Here is a 25,697-nt window from a genome sequence, read left to right on the forward strand (position 1 = left end):
TATAAAAATTATAAAGCTAATACAAGTCTAAAATTACAATCCAAACAATAAAAATATCGATATTGAAATTTTAACAATTTTACTTTTAGGTATAAATGTATAATTGTAACTTTAACTTTCTTAACGTATTATAACGGGTTATAACGTATCATAACAGGTTGACTCGTTATCAATCTATTAAGTAATCGTGTATTAATAGATTAATTCATTTTGATCTAAATCTATTAAGACTAAATTCTAATCTACTATCATCGTATCGTATTTATGATGGATTAACGGATCGTAAAATAGATTGTCATCCGCAAAGATAGCTAAAAAGTTAAAACCGGTCCGAAAGTTGGGCCCATCTAGTCCAATACGCGTGGGGGTTCCCCCATCTCAGAGTCGTTTTCCCGGTGCTTCTTCAGCTACGGTCACTTTATTTTTCAAACCATTAGGGAAACGGAAACCAGAGACTCCCAGAATTTGTGAGCCAATTTTGAGTTTTACGATGTAATATCATCGTTAACAGAAAGAAAGAATGTACTCGGCGTATACGGGATTTGGCAAGGCTTCTGGTCCAAATCGACCTCCCGAATCCCACGTACCCAACTTTGGATCTTTCTCTCGCCCCCCTTCTGACTCTCCTTCTACTCCACCCTTTCCCACTCCCGCCCCTCTGCAATCTCCCAGGTACTCTCTCTTTCTCTCTCACCTATGGTATTTGTTTGACCTTCGTTTGGCTGCTGAAGAGAATGACAAGATTCTCAGCACCACTAGGAAAAAAATGTAATTTTTTTTATTATTTTTTTTTTCTAAAAGTTTCGTTGGGAAATTCAGAAGAAAAGTGTTCACGCTTACTATGGCTCTGCGGGATTCGTTTATTTGATTTATTTTCTTTACTTGTAGTAATTTTGGATTCCGCTTTTAGGATATTTGAGGACTGAAACAAAACCCTGGAGGACAAGGTTTCGATTACTATAGGGCACTACCACAGACTAATATCAATAATCACGACCATAGTTCACCAGTTTGATTGAAGCTCCTTTCGCTCTTGTGGAGCAGTATATAACGAAAAAAGAGTTGCACCTTTTAAGCCTTTTGTTTTGATAGGGCACCTGGAACTCTACAGAGAGTGCCATCGCCTCCTTTGGCTTTAGAGAGCAGCGGCCCTGCAGTCAGTTCTGCTTACCAAATATCTCTTGGAGTTCGTAGGTACACGTTTTATATTAAATTCATGCGTCATAACTATCCGTTTCTGTGACCTATTACTGATATGCACGTAATAACCACATCTGCGACCCCACAGTAACTTGTGCAAGACAAAATAAAGGGGAATAGATTTATCCATAACGTTGTATAGACTACTAAAATGTGAAGACAACAGACCTCAGGCCATGGGATCTTCAAAAGTACCAAGGTTGCCCGTGCCAATTCCTATACCAAGTAACAATACCATTCAGAGTGAATTAATTCACCTGTGTCATTCAATGCATTTTGTTTTTCAAATCTCAACTGATAATTTTGTTGTCTTATTCATTTTTGCTAGGTCATCATAGGAAAATGATACCAATTATTTCTGAAGTGGTTTCCATGCCTTTTCCAAAATGCTATTGGGTTCTTGATAAACTTTAAAGGAAAGAAATTACCTTTTTGAATCTTTATTATATGAAATTACTTAACATCCAAGCTTGCAAAAGGAAAGTTTTTCTTATATTCGCTAATTTCACCTATCTGACTGATAAAAAAATCAGCTATCTAGCGCGTATCAATTGACTTAAAATTGTGGATATGAGCATGAGATATCTGTTTAAGAACTAACAACCAATTTCTGACTAAAACAAGAGATAAAAATACAATTCTACAATCCTTTACTCCTTTCTTCACATGCATTGTTGGTGCATGAAATATTTGTTGGAAATACTATGGTACATTTGTATCTGCTTATGTTTCCCTATGGTATAGAACGAAAATAGCAGCACCTCAAAACAGTCTTCTTGAAAGATCATATATTTTGTCAATATCTTGGGTTGGGCTAGTTTAGGGCAGGAAGCTCTCTCTTTGGGACAATTGCATATATTTTAATATAATACTTGTCTGTTCGTGTTCTGGAAGCACCTCGTCCTATTGTTTTGCTCTTTGGAATAAACTCTTACTGATTTTCGTTTGATAAGGGGACCTGAAGCTGCATTGTCACGCCCACTAGCTCTTGAGAGCTACCATTCTGCTGCAAGTCTTCCTTATTTATCTGCAGGAGTCCATAGGTAAGGATTCCTGTACACTGGTAGGATTGCACAACTTTTAGGGCTTCCCCCCCGGCCGCCCGCCCATGAGACAACTGCATGGATGTTAATACTACACTTGTCTGGTCGTGTTCTGGAAGCCCTCTTCTTATTGTTTTGTTATGGATTTTTGTTTGGTTAGGGGACCTGAAGCTGGGTTTTCACGTCCATTAGCTCTTGAAAGCACCCATTCTGCTGCAATTCCTCCTAATTCATCCATAGGAGTCCATGGGCAACAATTCTTGCACACTGATAGGTTTGCTAGATCATTCGATTCTTCTCTAAAAACTATTCTTTTAGAATGCTTGATATTAAAATGTTCCATCTATAATTTATAAATATGTTGTTTTTGCCTATATAATTTGGATGAAATTCTTATTTTGTCATTAGCTATTACGTTGCCACATCATTGAAACTTCCTTGTGTGTAGACAAAATTTTACCTTTGTTTATGAGATTCTCACAACCTGTTGTACCATTGAACGTCATACTGATGGCCTGTATCTCTCACATTCATTATGTCTCCTAGTTTTGGTGAGAGACAAAGATACTTAAAAATATTATGAATTTCAAATTCATCAGAGGTCATCTGCCCACTTCACGCTTCGTCTCATTCTGGAAGTAGCATTTCAAACCTGGGTTTCCCAATTCAGTTGTCAAAAAGATTTAGATCACCTCTTTCATTTGTCTCCAAACAGTGATATCGGTAGGTATTCTGGAGAAGATGTCCTAAAGGCTACATTCCAGTTACTTATTCGGCATTCTTTAAAATTTCTGTATCCACCATCCAGGCTTGCTTTGGGTTGTTATGATTGAAAAAGTTAGCATCATGTCACACTAGCTTTGCCTTGGTTTTGACAGCCTCATGATGTATTATGCTTATCAATGGTTGTGTGTAAGTTAGTTTTAAGGAAATTTCGCGAGGGGCAACAGTCTTAACATGGTGATTCTGCTCATATAATTTGTGGCCTTGCCTTTTTTTTTTTTTTTCTAGAGAAGTATTGGAATACTTATTAATGGGATGGTCTGCCCATGGCCCTATGCTTCATTCTGCTACTGTTCCCTAAAAGAAATTTTTTGGCATGAACAAGCACTTCCTCACTTGGTAGATTAATTTCTAGCTGTTTATTCATTGCTTGGGGAGGAGCCACAGCTTTTTGACTAATTTCTTTTAAGCCTTCTCAATTCTCTTATAAATGGTATAGCCCAATTCCGGTAGCGATTTGTATCTGCTTTTTGACAATCCCAGTCACATAGTTCCTCTGATAACAAATCCCGTAGTGATTCACCTATAATAACAAATCCAGTAGCTTCTTTTTTTGTATGGACAGCTTCGCCAGGGAAGATTCTCACCTTAGATAATTTAAGGAAATGCCGATTCATTGTATTGGATTGGTGTTACATGTGTAGAAAAGTGGTGAGTCTGTGGATCACCTATTATTGCATTGTGATGTAGCCATGAGCTTAATGGAACGATATCTTTGCGAGAGTGGGATTCGTTTGGGTAAAGCCAAGAAGGGTAACTCTCAAATTGCAGCTATGTGGAAGATGATACTGACTTGCCTATGGTGGTGCATATGGATGGAGAGGAATAGTCAGAGTTTTGAGGGTCGCAAACGGACAATGGACGAACTTAGAACTTTTTATCTTCGCACTTTATTCCATTGGTCGATTGTAATAGACTTCAATGGCATGAATGTACATGATTTTCTTGTATCTTTAGACAGTCATGCCTAGGTGTGGCTCTTGTATGTCCTGTGTACTTGACTTTGCCCATTTTCAATAAAATTCTTATTTACTGATAAAATAAATAAATCCAGTTGTGATTCCTTTGGTTATTGGAAACATCTTTATGTCGAGGATTTCCTCCCGTTGTAAGTTGTAGATTCAATACTTAGGCCCCAATTGGTTACCAAAACCCAAAACATCTCATCTCATCTCATCTCATCTCAACTTATCATTACAACTTTTTCTAATCCCCATATAAAATATAATAAACAATTTAACCTTTTCAAATCCCAATACAAAATTAATCTTAAAAAATTATATTATAACAATATTTTATTCATTACTATTTAAAACATCTCAACTCATCTGTGTAACCAAATGGGGCCTTAATTTATGTGTGCGTGCTTGCTTTAAATTTTCAGAACTACATCCCGTGTACTTGGCTTCGCCTTTTTAATAAAATTATTATTTACTGATAAAAAAAAAATTCAGAACAACAACCCTGTTGAGGATTTTTATCTTCTTTTGGCAAAGCTTTATGGTAAGTTTTGGGTCCAATTCTTTTTTTTTTTAATAGGTAAATGATAGTATTAATACGAATAGGCATAGCCCAAGTATACAAGAAGTTATACAAGAGATAAGATGTATCTAATTTGCTAAAGAAGACATAAGAAAGTCGTGCATATTTCGGCCATTAAAATCTACAGCAATGGCCCAAAGAAATAGAGAGGTGAAAAAAAGAGAGCGAAGTTCCACTATTGTCCTTTCCTTATCTTCGAAAGTTTGCTCGTTACGCTCTCGTCATATGCACCATATAATGCAGATAGGAAACATCTTCCTCACCGCTTTGATCTGTGGAAGTCAACCCGGCATCCCCAACTAGCCAATAACTCAACCACCGTAGCAGGCATCACCCAGTTTAACCTGATTTTGCTGAACACTTCACACCACTAGGCTCTAGATATCTCACAATGTAGCAACAGATGATCCACTGTCTCGCCGGCTATCTTACACATACAACACTAGTATGCAATAATTACCTGGTGCTTTTGTAGATTATTGGTAGTTAGAATCTTACCCAGGGCCGCTGTCCAGACGAAAAAAAGTGCTTTGGGAGGTGCCTTATTCCTCCGCAATCTTTTCTAAGGGAAGTGAGAATTTGGTATGGCTATAAAGGACTTATAGAATGAGCGAACCAAGAAGTTACCCTTGCCCTAGGTGTCCACCATAGTTCATCTTCATGTAGGCCATTCAGCTTTGTAGAATACACTAAGCTGAAAAAAGCCTCAAAATTGCCTACTTCCCAATCTTGGACTACTCTACTAAAGGTGACGTTCTGTTGGATTTGGTCCCCTGAACGAACCAAGAGGTTTGCCACCGAAACTTCTGGCTCACATGCCACTTGGAACATGGCTGGAAACGCGTCCTTCAACGCCTCCTCCCCGCACCAGATGTCTCTCCAAAATTTTATACAAGTCCCCTCCCCCACCAAGAATCTAGCGTGGTTAGCAAACACTCCCCACCTTCATCTGATATGCTTCCAAATCCCCACACCATAAGGCTCATTCCCCTCTCTAGTACATCAACCCCCCCATGCACTACCATGTCTGTAGTCAACTACTAATTTCCATAGTGCTTACGGCTCCATATTGTATCTCCAAAGTCATTTCCCAAGAAGTGTTCAGTCAAACGTTCTCAAGTTCTTTATCCCCAACCCACTTGATGAGAGTGGTTTACACACCTTCTCCCACCTGACTAAGTGGAATTTAAATTCATCTCCCATTCCACTCCATAAGAAATCTCGATAGAGTTTTTCAATGCGTGATGCCACACAAGCTGGAATTGGAAATAAAGACAAGAAATAAGTTGGTAGGTTAGAGAGAGTACTTTTGATAAGAGTCACACGACCTCCTTTCAAAAAGTACAATCTCTTCTACCCTACTAGTCTTCTTTCCACTTTCTCAATGACTGAGTCTCAGATAGTTAAGGATCGTGAAGTAGCCCCCAACGGTAATCCCAAATAAGTCACAGGGAGAGAAACAACCTTACAGCCAAGTGTGCTAGCCAATTGTCGAGTAGTATTGATTCTCCCAACTGGCACTAATTATGATTTATCAAAATTCACTCTCAAACCTGACGCTACTTCGAAGCATAGAAGAAGGGCCTTCAATGCCCTAAGTTGTTTTTGGTCTGCCTCGTAGAAAAGTAGTGGTTCATCTGCAAAAAGCAAGTGAGAAATAGAGATAAGGCCCCTATTCAAGTCACCCACTGAGAAACCAGTCATAAAGCCGTTGGTAACCAGAGCCGTTAACATCCTACTCAGGGCCTCCATGATGATAACAAAGAAAAGTGGGGACAACGGATCTTCCTGTCTTAAACCTCGAGAGCTGTCAGAGAAACCCTTAGGGCTGCCATTGATTAGAACTGAAAATCTTGCCGTTGAGATTCACCATCGGATCCACATACGCCATTTCTCCCCAAAACTATATCTCTGCAATAGATAAAGGAGGAAGTTCCAATTTACATGATCATATACCTTTTCCATATCTAGCTTGCAAATAATCCATGCAGTAATAGATTTTAATCTACTATCCAGACATTCATTAGCTATTAACACAGAGTCCAGAATTTGACAACCCCTACAAAGATATTTTGAGGCTTTGAAATTATCTTTCCTAAGACCTCCCCTAATCTATTAGCAAGCACCTTGGAAAGGATTTTGTAAATCCTGTTAATTAGGCTAATGGGCCTAAAGTCCTTCACTTCTGAAGCCCCAGTTTTCTTCAGAATAAGAGCAATAAAAGTAGCATTCAGACTTTTCTTGAATTTCTTAGCTTAGAAAAATTCCTGGAACACATTCATGATGTCCTCTTTCACAACCTCCCAACACGTTTGAAAGAACCCCATCGAAAAGCCATCCGGTCCTTTTTGCTTTATCTCTCTCCTTTTTTTTTTTTGATAAATTAACTTTCTCTATTTTCCTAACTACTTCATATACCTCATCTTCTTTGAAAGCTCTTTCTAACCATGACGCTGACTGTGGTTCAATAGAATCAAATCCGAGTCCATCCATTGTTGGCCTCCATCCCTCTCGTTCTATAAAGAGATTTTCAAAAAAACTCACCACATGTTCTTGGATCACATGAGCTTCTGTGCAGTCTCTACCATTGATTTTCATCATCTCAATGGTATTATTTCTCCTACGTGAGTTAGCCACACTACGGAAAAATTTCATACTTTGGCCCCCTTCTTTCAACCAAAGGGCTCTTGACTTCTGACGCTAGGAGATCTCTTCTAATGATAATATCCTTTCCAGCTCTGAAACCAACTCTGCCTTACATTATAATTCCCTTTGGGGTGAGGACTCTATCTTCGGTGGTCCTTTCAAAGTTCTGTATCTCCTCCTCCATCATGGTTTCTTTGGGTCCAATTCTTTCCTCATATATATGTGCATGCGCACAAAAAATCGTAAACTCGAAATATCGAGTTTCTTTTTTTGGTTATTTTGGAATTGCCAATTTGCCAAGTGGAACTTTTTGTCACTGATTTTGCAACATTAAGCTGGTGCCTCTTACCATGTGTCCACTTATATGCTTCAATTAATCATTTGAAGGACATGTTTATTGCTTTTGGTTGGTGTTTTACTTCCATATCTTAAATTTAGAATTATTCTTTTCAGTTTCCCACTGTTCAAGGTGATCTCCATCTGATCAAGCTATATTTTGTCATACAGGCCTGCTTCATTTTCGACTTCATTGGATAATAGGCCCATATTGCCAGGCAATTATGCCAACTCTGTGGCTTATCAAAACCAATCCTCAGTCTTACCTTATTTAGGTTCTTATGCCTCTGAAAGAGACTTTTTAACTAATCGTGAGGGTGTTCAAGTCTTGAAAAGAAACAGATCCCCACCTTTACCATCTGGCAGTGAAGTGCTGCAGGAAGATTCACATTTTTCTGGAAATGGCTCTAGAAGGTAAAATACATGAATATCATTTGACCTCCATAATCCTTACGTTTTATTTGTAATTTTTTGTACCATTTTCCTCACTGGGTCAATAGTCTAATGGTGATAATGGTAAACAGTATGTGTACAAGTATACTTATGTGTGTGTGTGTGTGTGTGTGTGTGTGAAAATGGTTTTTTGACCAAAGAATTCCACTGATGTTTATCCATAAACAATGATAAAAGAAAAAAAAAAACTTAACCCTAGTCGAGTTTGAATGAAATAATGAAAGGAGTGTCTTAGAGAAGTCCTATATTTAAAAAGCTGGGGAGCATTTGAACCCTAGTTCCAACCCTAAAGAATGTTATAGACCCTGGAGGATTTTGGAGAAAAAAATACTGAAACTGGAAAATGAATAATCAAATGTTGTGATTGAAAACAAAATATTTGAATCTTAAACGTTAACAAGGGTGGGTATTTATATATAAAAAAAAAAAGTAACAAGGGTAATTAGAGCACGTTTTTTTTTTTTTTTTTTTGTTGGTCCCGGGTGTCCAAGACGTAGTTCGGACTACTACTGGGGGTGTACACGCCCTCGGCTAGGAGTTTTCCCACACGTGCACGTCGTGTAATTCAAGGGTAAACTCCCCTGGTCCGATGGCCCCAAGAGTGTGAATGCAGAGTTTCAAACTCAGGACGTTTGGTTTATACGGCTCGCCCTAGGACCACTACGCCACTTTGGGGTTTGGTTAATTTAGAGCACCATCATAGATAAGGGGATTACTGGCTAATAGACCAGCAGGAACTTAAGGCAAAGTTTTAAAGAAAGTGGGAGGATGGTAATGTGAGAGGAATGATGAGTGCTGAAAGTAGGTCAGAAGTCTGTTAGAATTTTCTTGATGGAAGGGATGATTTCTTGATATAACCTTTAGAAAGAAAAAATCTTAGAAAATTGACCAAGTAGACGATGCTTGTAAAGTGGGGTTTTTTTTTTTTTTTTTTTTTTTCGGGGGGGGGGGGGGGGGGGGGGGGAGATGGTGGGGTATATAAATTATAGGTCTCCTCCTGTCGCGTCCAAACCCACTGAAACAAGGTAGGGAAAGAGAAGAGTTACATCTATGTGGCATCTTGCATGATTTTTTTCCTGGACTTCAATATCTCCTACATTGGTTGCTGGGTCAAAATTTGTTTCTGCCACTGATTCTCAAATTCATCTAAGGTTTCCAACTCCTGCAATCAATCTTGATTCTGAAGTTGTGGCAACCAAGCGCACCAGCTCCCCAGCTCTCAAAAGAACAAGGTCACCTTCTTCACTTCCTAGTGGTCAACTCTTTCCAGAAAACTTCTTTTCGACCCAAGATAATACTGAACGGTAAAATATTTGGTGGATTGGTTCTGTTTATTGCCTATATTAGTCGTGCTTTGTTGCAGGATATAAAATTATGTTCTCTAATCTTTTGATGTAATCTGAAGAGAGATGGAAGCCAAGGCAAAGCGATTGGCCCGTTTCAAGGTTGAATTAAGTCAAAATGTGCAAGGCAGTCCTGATTTTGCAGACCAACTAGATTCTGCAAATAGAAATGAAGAGTCTATAGAGGAGAGGAAAAAATATGCTGGAAACCAGTCTGCAGAACTGACAGAGGATATCTCCCATGCCCATGTTTTATCTGATTTTGATGGCCAGGAACCATCTACTATTATTATTGGATTGTGTCCAGACATGTGTCCAGGTATGTCTCTCAACCACTTGATCCATGAGCGAAGTTATGACTCAAGTAATTCAAATGCAATCATTTTGCCGAATTTGGACCTGCATTTCATTTTTTTGGTGAAGAAGAAACTAAAGATTTCTGAGAAAAAAAAGGAAAAAGTTTCAGACATTTTTACTTTTTGGTTATATCAGATTCTTTAGTAACTCAAACTGGCTACTTATCCTCTCTTGTGTGGAAGTTGTGAGAGGGCCCAATTCTGAAGTTTAACTTTTAATATCATTAGGAATTTGCTTTATTTTACAGAGTCAGAAAGGGCAGAACGTGAAAGAAAGGGAGATCTAGACCAGTATGAACGAGTGGGTGGCGATAGAAACCAAACCAGCAAATCCCTTGCTGTAAAGAAGGTAGTTTTTGTATCATCTTGGGATTTTTCAAATCAGCAAGCTGTTATCATTTTGTGGAAATTGCTCTAGACCATACTTCATTGATGAGATGTTCGTGCTCTTCTTCTGCAGTATACTAGGACAGCTGAGAGGGAGGCGAGTTTGATACGCCCCATGCCAATCCTGCAGGAAACAATTGATTATCTGCTCAATTTGCTAGATCAGCCATATGATGACAGGTTTCTTGGCATATATAACTTCTTGTGGGATAGGATGAGGGCAATCCGAATGGACCTGAGGATGCAGCACATTTTCGACTACGGGGCTATTCTTATGCTGGAGCAGATGGTATAATCCTCAATCTGATATCTTCTTTCCAATTATATAATACGTAGTATGTAAGTGGTGTTTTTATTTTATTATTTTTATATTTTACCTTTTTTAAATGCTTTATTTTTATTTTTATTTTTATCATCTTTAGAATGTCATACTTGCCTCGGGGTGGGGGTTCAGGGAGGCAAGCTTGGGCTGACCTTGTTAAAAGAAGTCAATGACAAAATCATCCACCAGATTGAAAACTAATTGCATTAGTAGTTATTCTTCTGGTGGTGATACATTTACTAGTCATTTTGTATATAGACAGTTGTTGATGCATGTAGATAATTTTGTCTGTATGTAGGTAAAATTGGAAGCACCCACCATCCTCATGTAATAGACAGTTGCAAATCATTTTGTTTTACTTTGTTTTGTTGGTTGATGTGTATTTTTTTTCCGGACATGCAAAACATAATCTTAATTCTGAATAGTAATTAGTTTGCGTATTGCTGTGGATTTTAGATAAGACTTCACATAATTGCAATGCATGAATTATGTGAACACGCCAAAGGAGAAGGCTTTTCTGAGGGATTTGATGCACACCTCAACATTGAACAGATGAATAAAACATCAGTTGAGTTGTTCCAAATCTATGATGATCACAGAAAGAAAGGCATAAGTGTGGCGACAGAAAAAGAGTTCCGAGGTTATTATGCACTTCTCAAACTGGACAAACATCCTGGATATAAAGTATGCCTTCTGCAGAATCACGTTGATTGTACAGGTTTCAATTGTTATTGTTGTCTGTCAAAATAATCTATTCCTGCTAGGTTGAAGCTGCAGAGCTCTCACTTGACCTTGCAAAAATGACTCCAGAGATAAGACAGACTCCAGAAGTGCTATTTGCCCGTGATGTGGCAAGGTTGTTCCTTCCCTTCCGATTTATTTTCAGGTTACAGTGTTAATCACGATCTAATGGTTATTTGATTTGTTCTTCCAGGTCTTGCAGAACAGGTAATTTTATTGCCTTCTTCCGGCTTGCAAGAAGGGCTAGTTACCTTCAAGCATGCCTTATGCATGCTCACTTCGCAAAGGTCTGAATAACTATTGCTTCTCGGTTAGTGCATACTGTAGCAAATTGCTGAATCTATTTCTGAATTTTTTGCCTGTGCTACATCTATAAACTAGTTCCCTGTAAACAATGTATTTAAGTTTCTTGTGTAGAAACCTGTGGACTATGTAAAGCATGCATGTGCTCCTGCCATGTTTCTTGGAATTGAAAGCAATGCAATTAAATTAGAATCCCTTTCTTAGTCATTTAAGCTAGAATATTTACAGATTATATAATTTCACTTAACCATGTGGCACTGGTTCCATTTACTTTATTTTCATAAGTTTGGTACATTGTAGCGAAAATATAAGTTAAAACACTTGGATATGACCAATTTGACTATGTATATTGTTAATTCACCAAATGTTAAAACTGGTAAAAATAGATCAATTTAATCATTCAATAACACTAACGCTTGAGTTGGACTTCCTTTCCCTGCCTCTTGAGGCCACACACTTGTACAATAAATGCAAAAAAATGGCATGAGTTACAATGAAAAAGAGTGATTAAGTTAATTTAGCACCATTTACTTTTCTTATTTGATTGTGTTTTGCCTTTTGGTAAATATGGTATATGCATAGCTTATAGTCCGATTTATTTGTGTTGTTACTTTTTTCCGTTCTTTTGTATGCATTTGTGTTTCACTGTTTTTATTTTTATTTTTATTTTTATCTAAAGAAAGGACAAAGAACAACTCTTTTGTTTGATTAACGTGTACTTCAATAGAACATTTTTTGACTATATTACAGCTAAAGCAAACCACATTCTGAGACCACGCACGATGCAGTATTACCAAACTTGCCTGCTATTGCTTTCAAAAATATTTTCATGATGGCTTGAGAAGTTTCCGAGCTATAGACTATATATTTCTGCTGGGTGCTAATCACAATTTACTGGCTTTTTTGGGATCTTTTCCTTTACCTTTGTAGATAGCAAAGTGACTCTAACGTATTCTAAAATTAGCCGTTGATAATTTGGATTTATTCATCACTGCATTTTTTTGGTAGCTATGTATGCATATGGAATTCCATGTGCAAAAACATTTGTGGATGTGAACGTACATGATGTTAATGTTGTCTCATATTATGCTGTTTTGACCAGCTACGCACCCTGGCACTTGCTTCTCTACACTCAGGACTACAGAATAACCACGGTCTCCCTGTTTCCCATGTTGCTAAGTGGCTTGGGATGGAGGTGCTTATCTTAGCTTGATGCATGTTACATTCTATTGATTTTTTTTCCTATTATTTTATGTATTTTCTTTTCGTGGATGAGATCTGCAGTTTCCCCTTGTCTTACTGTTATGCTTTGTTGATAAAATTAGGAAGAGGACATTGAAAGTCTCTTACAGTATCATGGGTTCTCAATAAAGGTATTTGAGGAGCCTTATATGATGAAGGAAGGCCCATTTCTCAATCGGGATAAGGACTATCCTACCAAGTGTTCTGAACTTGTTTATTTGAAAAGGTCAGGGAGGATAGTTGAGGATGTTTTACCTCCAACACAAGTCATATCATTACCAGCTGAAGCCGTATCTATCCCTTCTGATGAAAGGGAAAGTTCTGTCTGTACAAGTAATGAAGAAATGGCTGATCTTGAAGCCTTTTCATCCTCAACTGATAGCCAACAGCGGCAGCCAGTAATCATCTCTCCAACACTTACCAAACAGAGTCAAAATGACCATCAGGCAGCTGGAGCCTCTAATCCGCCTTGGGGTTTATTGTTATCCCACAGTTCCCCTAAATCCCAGCTTGCTAAAGTTGGAATTGTAGCAAAACAAAATTTTGATGATCTTTTCAGAAACTCCCTTGAAAGAAACATGCATTTTCACAAGGAAGCAATGATGCCGCAGGATGTGTCAAAAACAGCTGTGAAAGAGAGATACTTGGATGGCAAAAAGGATTATGAGGCGGAAAAAATTGGCTCCCCAAGGGTGGTTATTAATCGTTTGGAAGATGCAGAACCTTCAGATATTCATAAAGAAAATACTTGTCAAAATGATATTCATAAAGAAAATAATATTAGCACAGTTCTGGCAAATGATCATGCCAAAGAAACTGCTGAAGCAAAACTCAAGTTGTTCTTAAGGTTTTCAAGCTTCTTCTACTGCTATTGGTTGTTTATTGAGGTCATTTTTCCACGGGTCTTAGTCTTGCATTTCTCTGTTGTCAGGTTATGGAAGCGGCGTTGTGCAAAGCGAAGGGAGTTCCGCAAACAAATGCAGGTAGCAGCAAATGCTGCATTAGACTCATTATCATTGGGGCCGCCAATTCAACAGAAAAAGGAGGTTAGTTTTAGAATTTTTTAAATTTATATACTCATCTTGTCATGGGTGCCGGACCGCCAGTTTATTCTTCATGCTTTATTTTAAAAAAACTACTCAAGGAAGAAATCCCTTCAACTTCCTCTTGGCGCATCACCTTTTGGGTTCCAGTTTCTCTTTCCTAGTCTTGTTGAACAGAGTAGAGTGTTTCGTTGAGCTGTCAATGTCTTCCCATATCACCCTTTACACTGCAAACTTTGCTAACGATTAGAAAAAAATTCCTACTACCCCTGTTCCTTCTCTCCAGTTTTTTCATTTTGGTATATGCTACCGAATTAAATGTAACCATCTCCCATTATTGAAATCAGGTGCACCTAGAATCTTGTATGATTTATCTAAGAATGTATTGTGCATCTTACATGAATGACAAGAATACTTGATAAAAGAATTGCTTAAAAAACAGTATTGCTAAATAATGGACTTCACTTACTGAGCTATAACTCTTGTCAATGGTTTCTTTCTTCCTTGAGTTATTTCGTTTAAGCTGTTCAATTCTTCTATGTAGCAACCGAGCAATTTTGGCGAGTTTGACATTGATCATGTTATGCGGGAGAGACATAAAAAGCATGCAGAATCATGGTCAAGACTTAATGTTTCAGATGTCATAGCTGGTACACTGAGCAAAAGAAATCCAGATGCTAAATGCATATGCTGGAAAATTATTGTATGTTCTCAGATGAACAACCTGGAAAGAGTTAAATTGGAGCAGAGGAGCCAAGTTGCTTTGCCTGCGGCATGGTTGCTTTCAAAACTCATGCCTTCCAGCAAAAATGAAGATGATAACGATCTGTTGATGTCATCTCCTGGGCTGTCAATATGGACCAAATGGGTTCCTAGCCGAGATGGTGCATATCAGACCTGCTGCTTGTCTGTTGTCAAGGAAACAGAATTTGATATTCTAGATGAGACAGTATCTGGTGCAAGTGCGGTATTGTTCCTTGTATCTGAAAAGGTCCCATGGAAGCATCAAAGAGTCCAGCTTCAGGACCTTCTAATGTCAATACCTTCTGGTTCTTGCCTGCCCCTTCTGATTTTAAGTTGCTCAAACAAGGAAGAGACTTCAGATTCTTTCTTTGTTGTGGCAAATGAATTGGACCTTCATAATATCGACAAGTCAAGGATAAGTAGCTTTCGGGTTGTTCCCCTCATTTTGAACCTTCAGAAGCAACATGCAGATGGGTTTTTTAGTGACGACCAATTAAGGGAAGGACTAAAATGGCTGGCAAGTGAATCACCCCTGCAACCTGCCCTGCATAATTTGAGAACCCGTGAACTGGTTCTTTCTCACTTGAATTCTTCATTGGAGGTGCTTGAGAGAAAGAATGATTTTGAAGTGGGTCCTAGTAATTGTATCTCTGCCTTCAATGAAGCCCTGGATTGTTCCTTGGGAAAAATCAATGCTACTGCAATCGCAAATCCTATTGGCTGGCCTTGTCCTGAGATTGCTTTGCTGGAGGAGTCTAGTGATGAACACAGAAGTGCGAAGTGGTACTTACCGAAAATAGGATGGAATTCACTGGGAAAATTTGAACCACTGCTGTGTGCTCTAAGGGACTCAAAACTTCCATTGTTTACTGACGATATATCCTGGCTGGCCAGAGGATCTTATATGGGTAAGGAGATTAAGAACCAGAGATTAATGCTTGAAAATTGCTTGATCAGATACCTGACACAATCAAGTAAGATGATGAGATATGAGGAGGCAATGAAGGAGGCATCCATAATGCTACAAAAAAGTGCTCGCCTCGAGCTGCATAACTCAAGTTACCGTATTGTTCCAAACTGGGTTATGATTTTCCGCAGAATTTTCAATTGGCGGTTAATGAATTTATCCAATGGAACCTTCTCCATGGCCTATGTTTTGGAGTGTCATATAGATCCTCCTGTTGCGGGAGATGTTGATATGTTGAGGCTTGAAGGGAGTTTAACATCACCTTATTATACGAGTCATCCATCGCTGGATGAAATGATTGAAGTTGGCTGCAGCCCCTTGTCACTGGGTGGGGGTCAGCCACAGCCAGAGCAGTTACAACCTCTTGCATGGATGCCCTTGCATGGTGAGGTTTGCGAGGCTGCTGAGGATGAAAGGGGTATTAGACAGGATGACAATTTGGCGATCACCACTGACACGTCTTACAGATTAGACAATACTAGTACTGAAATAATGGTGGGTGGCGAAGCTTCCAAGGAAGCCGAAAACTTAAGCAAGTTACTGGAGCAGTGTGATATAATGCAGAACATGCTAGACAAGGAGTTGTCTATTTATTTTTAACCTGCTAATTTGTTTATATTTGTAATCATGTCTGTATTAAATTAAAGACATACAAAGAGCGGGGGGAACAATAACAGTATGACAAGAGATGCAACAGAGAGATTAAAAAAAAAAAGAGCCAATTGATTGGATCAAGTTTCAGGTTACATGGTTGACCCATAGAGGCCACCGAAATACTGGTTTGTATGGTCTAATTGATGGACCGTTCGATGTGGTTTGAGGCCTTATTTAGGAAAGCGGCATTGCTGTCACTTGTTTTGGTGTTTTGTCGATTGAGATTTCCACTCTCTTCATCAGGAATCTCGGCTAGAGAAAGCAAAGACATAGCTGAGTAACTAAAATCTAGATTGATGGAAGCTCACCAAGGTCACTCGTGAGGTTTGCGGGGTGACGTAAATTTGAAAAATCTAGAGTTGGGAGTCCATGTTTGTATAAAGAGAATATCCCAATCAAGTTACAGGTATGGCAATCTCTCTCTCTCTCTCTCTCTCTCTCTCTCTCTAGCACGCACATTTTGTCGGTTTTGTGCTGGTCTCCGAGTTAAGACTTTGGGCCTTCAACGGAGCAACTATCATGATTTCGATGCGTCAGTTCAGTGCATTTGACATTTCGCTTGACTGTGGAATGGAGAGACTAAAAAGAGGCAGAAAAGAACGAGGGTTATCTACTAAAAAGAAAATAAAACAGGCATTCCAACGTCATTTTTCTCTGGGAGAGAATTGAGGATAATAGGGCAGGTATAAGGAATAAACTGTGTAGTCACTCCCAAGAAATTCAATTATGGTTCCAAGCTGCCCTTTCTTCCAATGGTGTTTGGGACCGCACCTTCGCGGAGCACCAGTCTTCAACTTATTGGCTTGCACTTTGCCAATGCGCTGCTGCTGGATAAGCATGCCACCAATGTATAGATGAGGGGCTCAGGCATGTGGGAGTGGGACCCTGCACTCAGTCCAGGGTCTTGTCTAAAATGGACATAAAAGAAATGTATACAACCCGAAAAAGACCCTCTGATGACAACCTCATGATTCTCATCCCATAGCATTATTGATATCAGCCGCCATCCAACATTGCTGAAAGCAAAGCTACATATATATTCATATATATATATATCCCATGTCAAGTTCGAATCTTTCACTACAATAACTAAGATACGCAGTCATCCAAATTAATGAAGATCCTCTATAATTGATGCCCAGTGTTGCATCCATTGGAATTTCCTGCATAAACGATTGAATATCATACCATGAAGGGTATGCAGTTAACACTGCATATTCTGTCACATTTTCCAGTCAATAAGAGTTGTATATTACAATGGATCGCATATTAGTCTAAGTCATAAAGTATATTTCCCCCCACTCAGTGCTAACAAGTATTTATTTTTACCACCCTTTTCCGAAATCGACGTCATAAAGTCTCAGCCTCCTCAAAGAAACTCCTCGAATCTATGCAAACTTTACTGCCATTTCCTCCCTATTGTGTGGTTAGCAGGTGAAACTACAACTGGAGGGAGAGCATTTTGTTCTCCGGAAGGAATCTGGGAAGGGTTAGAAATGGTTTTATGATTTTTATCAGTACTAGCAAAGCTGTTGCCTGGAGATTAGTGACCAAGTATATCCTGTATATAGAGCAAATTAACAGAGAAGCTGTCGCTTGGAGACTGCATGACTAGCCCACATCCTGCTACCAGCCAAAAATAAATTGTCAGTAGTTTTGATAAGGACTCGACTAGTTGAATTAATGCAATTTATTTGAAAATGCTACATCAATTTCAGACCAAAAAGAAATAATATAAATAAAGTAAGAACATGGGTCCTCTTTGAGACAGTTACTAGTTGTATGTGCTTTAGAATTGATACAACAAATTGTAAAAGGAGATTGATACCTAAAGAAAAAAGACAAGTGTTAGGCTGCTTCCTCGAGGCCATGAATTTCATCACTGGAGAGAGAGAGAGAGAGAGAGAGAGAGAGAGAGAGAGAGAGAGAGAGAGAGAGAGAGAGCTCAGCAAATAATATGGTACATCTGGATAGATATATATTTATACACACACACACACATATAAGCCTAAAAAAAAATCCAAAACAGGGTTGAGAGGCCCACCATTCCAATGACCTTGCACGTTCCAGAGATGGAACAATGATAGCCAGGCTTCGATTTGTTGAAACGAAACGCTGACAAGGCTGCAGGACTGAGAAGCCGCTTCTTACTGAACGGTATAACTCTGAAACACTGGTAATGGATATTTCAGAAGTTTCTCTTCTGGACCTTGTTGGCCTTATATTGGTCCCACTTGATCCATCTGTAGTACTGCCATCTAACTATGGTAATTACATTGTAAATTAGGTAAACAAGCCAGTCAATGGAAAGTGCAGCTATTTTTTTCCTTTACACAAAGGGGCATGGGCAAAGGAAAATAGAGCAGGAGCATGAAGAAGGGTAGAAAACGTGTGCAACCCCAGCATAATGTACCAGAACATGAATTGAGCACAAGCTGAAAGCAGGAAATTCAGACTAGACAGGCTAGCAAAATGTGCAGGTAGAGTAAGATTTAGTCCAACTCATACATTAGAAAAACCTTTGATCTGGACAATGATTATTGTAATATCATCTGTTCGGGTTTCATGTTCCAACCATGCCTTATACGATTCTCCAGCTATGGCAGCACATGCATCCCGGGGATCTGTATATCTTGCCACCTATATCAACAAATACGTCAGAAAATTTGTTATGGGACTTCTACATAATCAAATTTTGTTGAGCTCTGCATCATATGCCAAAAATATACTAATTTCAGCCAACAAAATAACATCTTTGATGCTAGAATAAGAAACGGTAACCAACTTCAGCACTTAATAGGAAACAGATATTATTGCATCCCCAAACTACTCAAAATTATCGTGTATAACAAATGGACGTGGCTCTAAAACCTGAAAAGATAAAGTTGGAAACTGTTTTTCTCTTGCACTATTTGGAGACTCTGGTGAGGGGTGTAAGGGAAAGGTCAGGTCTAAGGGTAGCACAGAGCCATCTGATGAGCAGAAAGGTCCATAAGTGAAGATAAGTGCCATTTTACAGTGAAGAATTTGAAACACTTCAGAAGAACTTCACTATTGAATGCCATTTTGTTTTGGAGCACGTAGAGACCTCAAGATGTTGATTTGGAGATCAGTCTCAACAACCATGCTTCATTGTAACACATGCCAAAAGAACCTTTCCATATATATATATAGCTAATAAAACAAGAAAAAAAATACCATTTTCAACTCCATTCACTAAAAATGCCATTTACAATAGAATATTCTGATGTGGAAGTAGCTTCTTCTATACATATGCATTTATATGCAGAAGTGGATGATAAGAAATCTTAATAATATCATGCAGCTTCACAAACATAAACCGATTCACTGAAACAATAAATATTATGCAGTAAGAGAAACAAGTCCTACCTTCCTAATTGCATGCCATTGACAACCACATAAAAATAAGAAATGTTAAAAATTCGCATGCTTAGTCGAATTGCTATATCAAATGAAATTCAATAGATTGGATATCATCAAGAGAAGGTGCAAAAAAATTACAAGTCCAGTTGTCAAAGTGATTCTAGAATATGATCGTGTGTAAAGTAATACCATATTAACAACTTCTCGGCTCGAGAGGAACTCAAAAACGCCATCGCTTGCAACAACAAAAAACAGATCGTTAGCTGAAACCTGAACCACCGACACCTCCGGAACAGCCACCACACCAATCTGCTCAGCTGTCCAATCTCCTACGCTCCTCGTGAATGCAGCTCCCGGATGAGTCTCATCCTGTACCCACAACCTTGGAGGATCGAAGCCATGAGATTCCTCATCACCCCAAGTCTGAATACTTGGATCCGAAAACCCCTCCACTTGATCAACAGTTAAAACCCTGGCCCCACTTTGCTTCACTCTCTCACACTCATCTTTCCTAAATGGCGTCTGATCGTTTGATAAGTCCTCGGCTACGATCCGATTCCCGTCTTTCACCGCAATCACGGCCCTCGAATCGCCCACATTCGCTACGAAAAGTGTATTCCCAACAACAAGCACCGTGATCGCGGTGGTACCGCTCAATGAATCATCAATGTCGCTATCGTGTAACTCACGATTAGTAGCCAGAAACGCCGAGTTAAAAGCTTTAACGGGGTCATCCGACAATGAAGGGTCATCGGCCAGTATTTCTACCAACCTATCCTTGACGAAATTCGAACACTCTGCACCATAATGACCGTGCCCATCAAATACACCAAAGAAATGGATATTTGGGTTACCTTGAATCTGTGTCCTGATGCAGAAACTGTCTTGGTTTTGTTTATCCGGCGAGTCCGGGTAGTAACCACGTTGCGTGAGAACCGAATAATCCAGATGAAAGTTGTGCGAAGGAACAGAGACAGACTCCAAGGGTATCTGTGTGAGAATGTGTTTGCCTTGCACACTGTACGGAGTTGCTTCGCGGTACTCCCGGGACTCTCCGTCCGATGTTGGCTGGCAAGGGCTACAGCACTTGCCGTTGACGCAGCCCATGGTTCAAGAGAGAATTTTAAGGACCAAAACCAAGAAATTTAAGAGTGTTTGAGACAAGTCCTAAAAGAAACAGAGAATGATCGGAACCAAGAGGCTGCGGATGCTTAATTCTTGGTCGAAATGGTAAAATGGGTACCCCGGAGAGTTGAAACTGTCGGTAAAACCCATGCTTAATAAAAGGAATTTGAGGAAAAGGGAACAAAAGACAGAAGCAAATCAACCGCTTCAAAAAGAAACGAATTTCGAGAACCAAATCTTCAAGAAAAACCAAGAAGCAAGAACAGGATGAGACATTTTGGTACAGAGCAGAATATGGCTTCTCCCTTTGCCCGAAGAAAATGTGCTGTGGGGGGATTTTTCCCGAAGAATCTTACCTTTTCTTGGGTACAAGACCAGGACTCAAGACAGAACATCAAAAAGTGAAAATGATTAAGAGAAATAGATGCTGAATCCGAAACAGAAACGGCCCAAAATCCCAATAGAAAGTCTCTGATTGCGTAACATAATCATAATGGGGGTTCCATCAAGAAGGAGAGACAAGATAGGTTTGCATTGCTGGGTTTGCCTACAAGAAGCCCATGTTCCAAGAAGACACCCACCCACTCACAGTCACCGGGAAAGGTAGAATTTTTATATTTATTTTAAGAAAAATATAATTATAAATACAATTATGTATTAATATATAAAATAATATGATATGATTAATAAAAAAATAGATTTTATTAAAAACATTGTTAATTTAAATTTTAAGTATGAATAAATCAGTATTGATACATAGATTAATATGTAACTGTGTTTATATGTAGCAAAACTCTTTATTTTAATAAATAGATCGCAACAAAACACGAGTGGCATTTTCCCAATAAGCAAAACCCCACGTCTGAGCGAGAATTTTGAAATTAAATCTAAATTTCGACACGCCCCCAAGAGATTCTTCTCAGGTTACGGTACATAGTATACCGTTGCAAGAGTGCTTTTCTACTTGATTGGCGTATATAACATAGCATACCTTGATTAGAAAAAAAAAAAAAAAAAAAAGCATACCCACCGGTTTCCATTAGGGGTGAATTTGGTCCGGTCCAATCCGGTTTTGTGGACCGGATCGGACCTATTCGGTCCAAGATTTTCCCACTCTGGATTGGACCAAATTCCTGGGGGTCCAGTCTCATTCGGTCGGGTCCGGTTCGTTCGGTCCTTACGATCCACTGTTGATTTTTTTTTAATCTAATGACATTTTGTTTAATACTTATGTAATTATGTTTTGATAGATTTAATATATATATATATATACATATAGTATACTATTATATATATATTAGTAATATGCTAATACTATTAGTCTATTAGTAATAATACTATAACTAATAACTATATGTAATAATAGTTGTGATGACCCGTTTTTACGTATATTTTCACTGAAGGGATTTTTTTTAATTTAATTAATATATTGGTTCTTTTATTTTAAATTATTGTATTTTAAATTGGTTTTTATTTTATTTGATGCGGTGTTTATTTTATTTTAGTTGTTTTATGTTTTTAAAATCGTTTTCGGCAGATCAGTTTTTAGTTTTCGGAATGAGGACTGGACCTCATTTCTTTCCCTCATCTTTTCTTTTTCCCTTTTTCTTTTTCTTTTTTCTTTTTCTTTCTCTTTTTCCTTCCTTTTCTTCTTCTTTCTTTCTTCTTCCTCTCTCTCTCCCTGCGCGCTGTTTCTTTCCTTTCTTCCCGTTGCCGCCCGTTGACCAACCCAGACTGCCTCCGTCCGGCCAGCGTGGCCAACACCACCCCCACCAAAAGTTTCCCCTCCGGCCGGTGCACCACCCCACCGAATCCCAGCTCCATCTGGCTGGCCGATCACCTCCTACGCCCCTTTTAAGCTACATGGCTTTTTGCCGATTTCAGCGCTGTCGCTCCACCTCCGGCCACCACCTCTTCACAGCTTCTTCATCTACCTCTTGTCGTCCTAACCCACCCAATTTCGGCCCCGATCCGTTGTCGGAGCAGTCCCACAAGCTCATCTCCGTTCAGCCCATTTTTGGCCTTCCACCGCCACCCACGGTCAAAACTCACTTCTATTAGCTTCATAAATATCCCTACACCATTCACGATCAATTTCGTGTCTTGGTTTATCCCCGTTCGAAAGTGGGTAATTTATTACCCACGGCCACAGTGTAAAATACACTGTTATGTTGCTTTTCCTCCGTCGTTTGCAACGCTGCGAGCTTTCGAAAAATACCGTATAGTGCCGTAAGTATTTTCCAAACTCTACTTTTAGATTTAAATATATTTTACTCTTACAATAATTATTTATCTGTTGGTTGGTTGATTCCAGACTGAGTTCGAGGAGTTCGGGGGTCGGATGGATGGAGGACGAAGTTGCTTGGATTGTTGATTTGTGATTGGGTTGTTGTTTTGTGCCTTGATGTTGCATTTACATGGTGCATGCACGTGCATTTTATTTAATTGAGAAAAATCATGTTTTGTTGGCGTAAATGGATTTTCGGGTGCGTGTGTATCACGACCCCAAGCCGAGATGGGGTATTATCTTGGTGGAGCTCCTATGTTCACTCGGGAGCGTAATATACTGAGTGATGTCCCATGAGTTGTCACTGGGTGACAACGGGAGCGGGCGGGATGGTAACGCTCTTGTACCGACTCCGTGGCCCTTCGCTAGCAAGTGCTAGAGGATGCTTGGCTACGAACGCGCGGGTGTGGAACTGGGCATCGCTCGTATAGGTGTCACACGCGTGGTCGTTATCCGCGGTGTGGCACAGGAGCCAGGGTGTGCGGATGACCCCTAGTAGGGGTTAGGGGGGAGTTCGGTCCGGTTCGGTTCGGTCCGGGGAGGTTTTGTGGACCGAACCGAACATATTCGGTCCAGGGTTTTCCCACCCTGGACCGGACCGAACTCCCTCAGGACCGGTTCGGTTCGGTCCTATTCGGCTCGGTCCGGTCCGGTCGGTCCATTCGGTCCAAGGTTGACTTTTTTTTTTTTTTTTTTTTTTTTTTTTTTTTTTTTTTTATTATCTAATGACATTTTTTTTAATACTTATGTAATTATATTGTAATATATTTAATATATATATATATAGTATACTATTATATATATATTAGTAATATGCTAATACTATTAGTCTATTAGTAATAATACTATAACTAATAACTATATGTAATAATAACTATACTATAACTAATAACTATATGTAATAATAGTTATAGTGATAACTATATATGTAACTATATGTAATACTAATAACTAATACTATTAGTCTATTAGTACTAATAACTATACTAGTATTAATAACTATACTAGTACTAATACTATAACTAATAACTATATGTAATGATAGTAATACTATATGTAATACTATATTAAATAATAGTAATACTCTTATTACTAATACTCTATGTAGTTATAGTTATTTAATACATATTATAACTATAGTCTATATTAGACTATTAATATTTTTTTATACCATATATAATTATATAATTAATTATATACAACTATTATATAAATAATATATATAAATAATTTTTTTTTTTTAATTTCTATTCGGTTCGGTTCGGTCCGGTCCGGGGTGAAAAACTCCCGGACCGGGACCGGACCGAATCCTCTCGGTCCCTTAAAAATTGGACCGGGACCGGACCGAATCCTCTCGGTCCGGTTCGGTACGGTCCAAACAGTGCCGGTCCGGTCGGTTTTGCCGGTCCGGACCGGCCGATACTCACCCCTGGTAGGGGTCATGGTGCATACGGTTTGATTAGTTATTGGATATGAGTTGGATATAAGCCAAATGAGACTTTTGGCGTGAGTTAGAAAGTAATATGTTTTTGGGGCCAAATGAGATTTTTGGCGTGCGTGGAAAAATATGGTTTTACGCGTTATGTGTATTGGCATTCTCTCATGCATATTGTTTGAGTTTTAATATGATTTTATCTAGTGGCGTTTGGATTTTACTTACCTACGGTACCATTTTTGGTACCGTAGATTTTGGTACAGAGTTCGAGGAGGAGGCTGAGCCCGAGGATGCGGCTCCGCCGGAGTTCTGAGTTGGAGTTATGCTTTTATAGTCGGCTTTGAAACAATATTTGTGATTTGTAATATTTTATTATGTATGTTTTGAATAGTTTTGTATTAAACAATGAAAATTCTGGTACTTAGTTTATGACTTTACTATCCGCTGCGTGTTTCTTTGTGCACATTTGTTGCTTATACACACACTTGGCACTCGTCGATAGGGTGGTGACCCATGATGTCATCATCCGGACGTCTCGATTTTTCCGTGTTCGTGCGTGAGAATTTGGGGGCGTCACAGGTGGTATTAGAGCAGTTTGGCTTTGGATAAAACCACATGTCATGTAGGTAGTACCAGAATATTTTTTTTTAAGTTGTGTTTTTAAATTTATTTTAAATAAAGTTGCTATTTGACATGTTTTATTTGTTTTATTTATTTGAGCTTGTTTGCTTGTTTTTATTTATTTAGTTATGTTATTGCATGCTGGTTTCTTTCGTTTCTTGTTATGTGGTTTGATTTTGCTTTTTGGTTGTATGTTGTTGGTTTTATTTGTTTATCTTAAAGGGAGTCAAAGGTTGTGTTGTGGCAGGAAAATTGTGAGGCCAAGAAAATCTACTCAAGGGCCTCGGGACAATACACCGAGAGATGATTCCATAACCCAAGCGATAAGGCAGATGACTGAGTTCATGCAACAGAATTTTAGGCCACAACAAGGAGGTCCTTGGCCACAACAGGGAGGGCCTTGGCTATACCCAGGAGGGCCTAGTGGCGTGGTGCAAGCTGGATGCACCTATGAGCGCTTTCTGGCGCATAGAACTCCACCCTTCACGAGAGAAAATGATCCACTACGGGCTGGAAAGTGGGTCAGAGATTTAGAGAGAACTTTTGAAGTATGTGGTTGCACTGAGATGCAACAAATACTCTACACCAGCTAGGGGTGGCAATATGTCACACAACCCGTTAACCCAACACGAACATGACACGATAATAGCGGGTTAGGGTTTAGCCTTAATGGGTTCGGGTCAAAACAGGTTGACCCGTTAAGATACGATTGCTTAACGGGTTGATAACGGGTTAACCCG

At 39.0% G+C, this 25,697-nt stretch overlaps 2 protein-coding genes across 8 annotated transcripts; one reads left to right on the forward strand and one right to left on the reverse strand.

Moving 5' to 3' along the window:
* The first annotated feature begins 365 nt into the window (after positions 1–365).
* On the forward strand, positions 366–17,734 carry LOC122300485 (SAC3 family protein B). Of its 5 annotated transcripts, XM_043111179.1 has the most exons (16): positions 366–672; positions 1,093–1,194; positions 2,154–2,243; positions 2,404–2,517; positions 7,722–7,964; positions 9,155–9,307; positions 9,409–9,665; positions 9,951–10,051; positions 10,163–10,378; positions 10,868–11,095; positions 11,176–11,267; positions 11,346–11,439; positions 12,558–12,650; positions 12,781–13,544; positions 13,629–13,743; positions 14,285–17,734. In XM_043111179.1, exons 1-16 carry the CDS (start codon positions 521–523, stop codon positions 16,049–16,051), a joined length of 4,581 nt encoding a protein of 1,526 aa, XP_042967113.1. In that variant the 5' UTR covers positions 366–520; the 3' UTR covers positions 16,052–17,734. The 5 variants fall into 5 exon arrangements, with proteins under 5 accessions (XP_042967113.1, XP_042967115.1, XP_042967114.1 ...); XM_043111181.1 differs by lacking the exon at positions 2,404–2,517; XM_043111180.1 differs by lacking the exon at positions 1,093–1,194.
* On the reverse strand, positions 17,265–21,199 carry LOC122300486 (probable protein phosphatase 2C 35). Of its 3 annotated transcripts, none has more exons than XM_043111186.1 (5): positions 19,679–21,199; positions 18,614–18,745; positions 18,150–18,367; positions 17,934–17,987; positions 17,265–17,731 (listed from the first exon to the last, which is right to left on the reverse strand). In XM_043111186.1, the coding sequence occupies exons 1-4, from the start codon at positions 20,594–20,596 to the stop codon at positions 17,954–17,956; spliced, it is 1,302 nt and encodes a 433-aa protein (XP_042967120.1). In that variant the 5' UTR covers positions 20,597–21,199; the 3' UTR covers positions 17,265–17,731; positions 17,934–17,953. The 3 variants fall into 3 exon arrangements, with proteins under 3 accessions (XP_042967120.1, XP_042967119.1, XP_042967118.1); XM_043111185.1 differs by having other exon boundaries at positions 17,265–17,728; positions 19,679–21,198; XM_043111184.1 differs by lacking the exon at positions 17,934–17,987 and having other exon boundaries at positions 17,265–17,728.
* Between the last annotated feature and the right edge of the window lie 4,498 nt (positions 21,200–25,697).

Source organism: Carya illinoinensis, chromosome 2 (assembly GCF_018687715.1).
Source record: "Carya illinoinensis cultivar Pawnee chromosome 2, C.illinoinensisPawnee_v1, whole genome shotgun sequence".
Classification (NCBI taxonomy): domain Eukaryota; kingdom Viridiplantae; phylum Streptophyta; class Magnoliopsida; order Fagales; family Juglandaceae; genus Carya; species Carya illinoinensis.

Bases quoted from the DNA above. Each gene is read 5' to 3' on its own strand.
- LOC122300486 (XM_043111184.1), bottom strand. From the start codon at position 20,596: ATGGGCTGCGTCAACGGCAAGTGCTGTAGCCCTTGCCAGCCAACATCG. The intron at 18,746-19,678 runs GTATTACTTTAC...TTGTTGATATAG, and splicing joins GCCGAGAAGTTGTTAATATG to GTGGCAAGATATACAGATCC. The intron at 17,729-18,149 runs GTGGGCCTCTCA...GGCTGGTAGCAG, and splicing joins CGTGCAAGGTCATTGGAATG to GATGTGGGCTAGTCATGCAG.
- LOC122300485 (XM_043111179.1), top strand. From the start codon at position 521: ATGTACTCGGCGTATACGGGATTTGGCAAGGCTTCTGGTCCAAATCGA. The intron at 9,308-9,408 runs GTAAAATATTTG...TGTAATCTGAAG, and splicing joins ACCCAAGATAATACTGAACG to AGAGATGGAAGCCAAGGCAA. The intron at 10,052-10,162 runs GTAGTTTTTGTA...CTTCTTCTGCAG, and splicing joins AATCCCTTGCTGTAAAGAAG to TATACTAGGACAGCTGAGAG.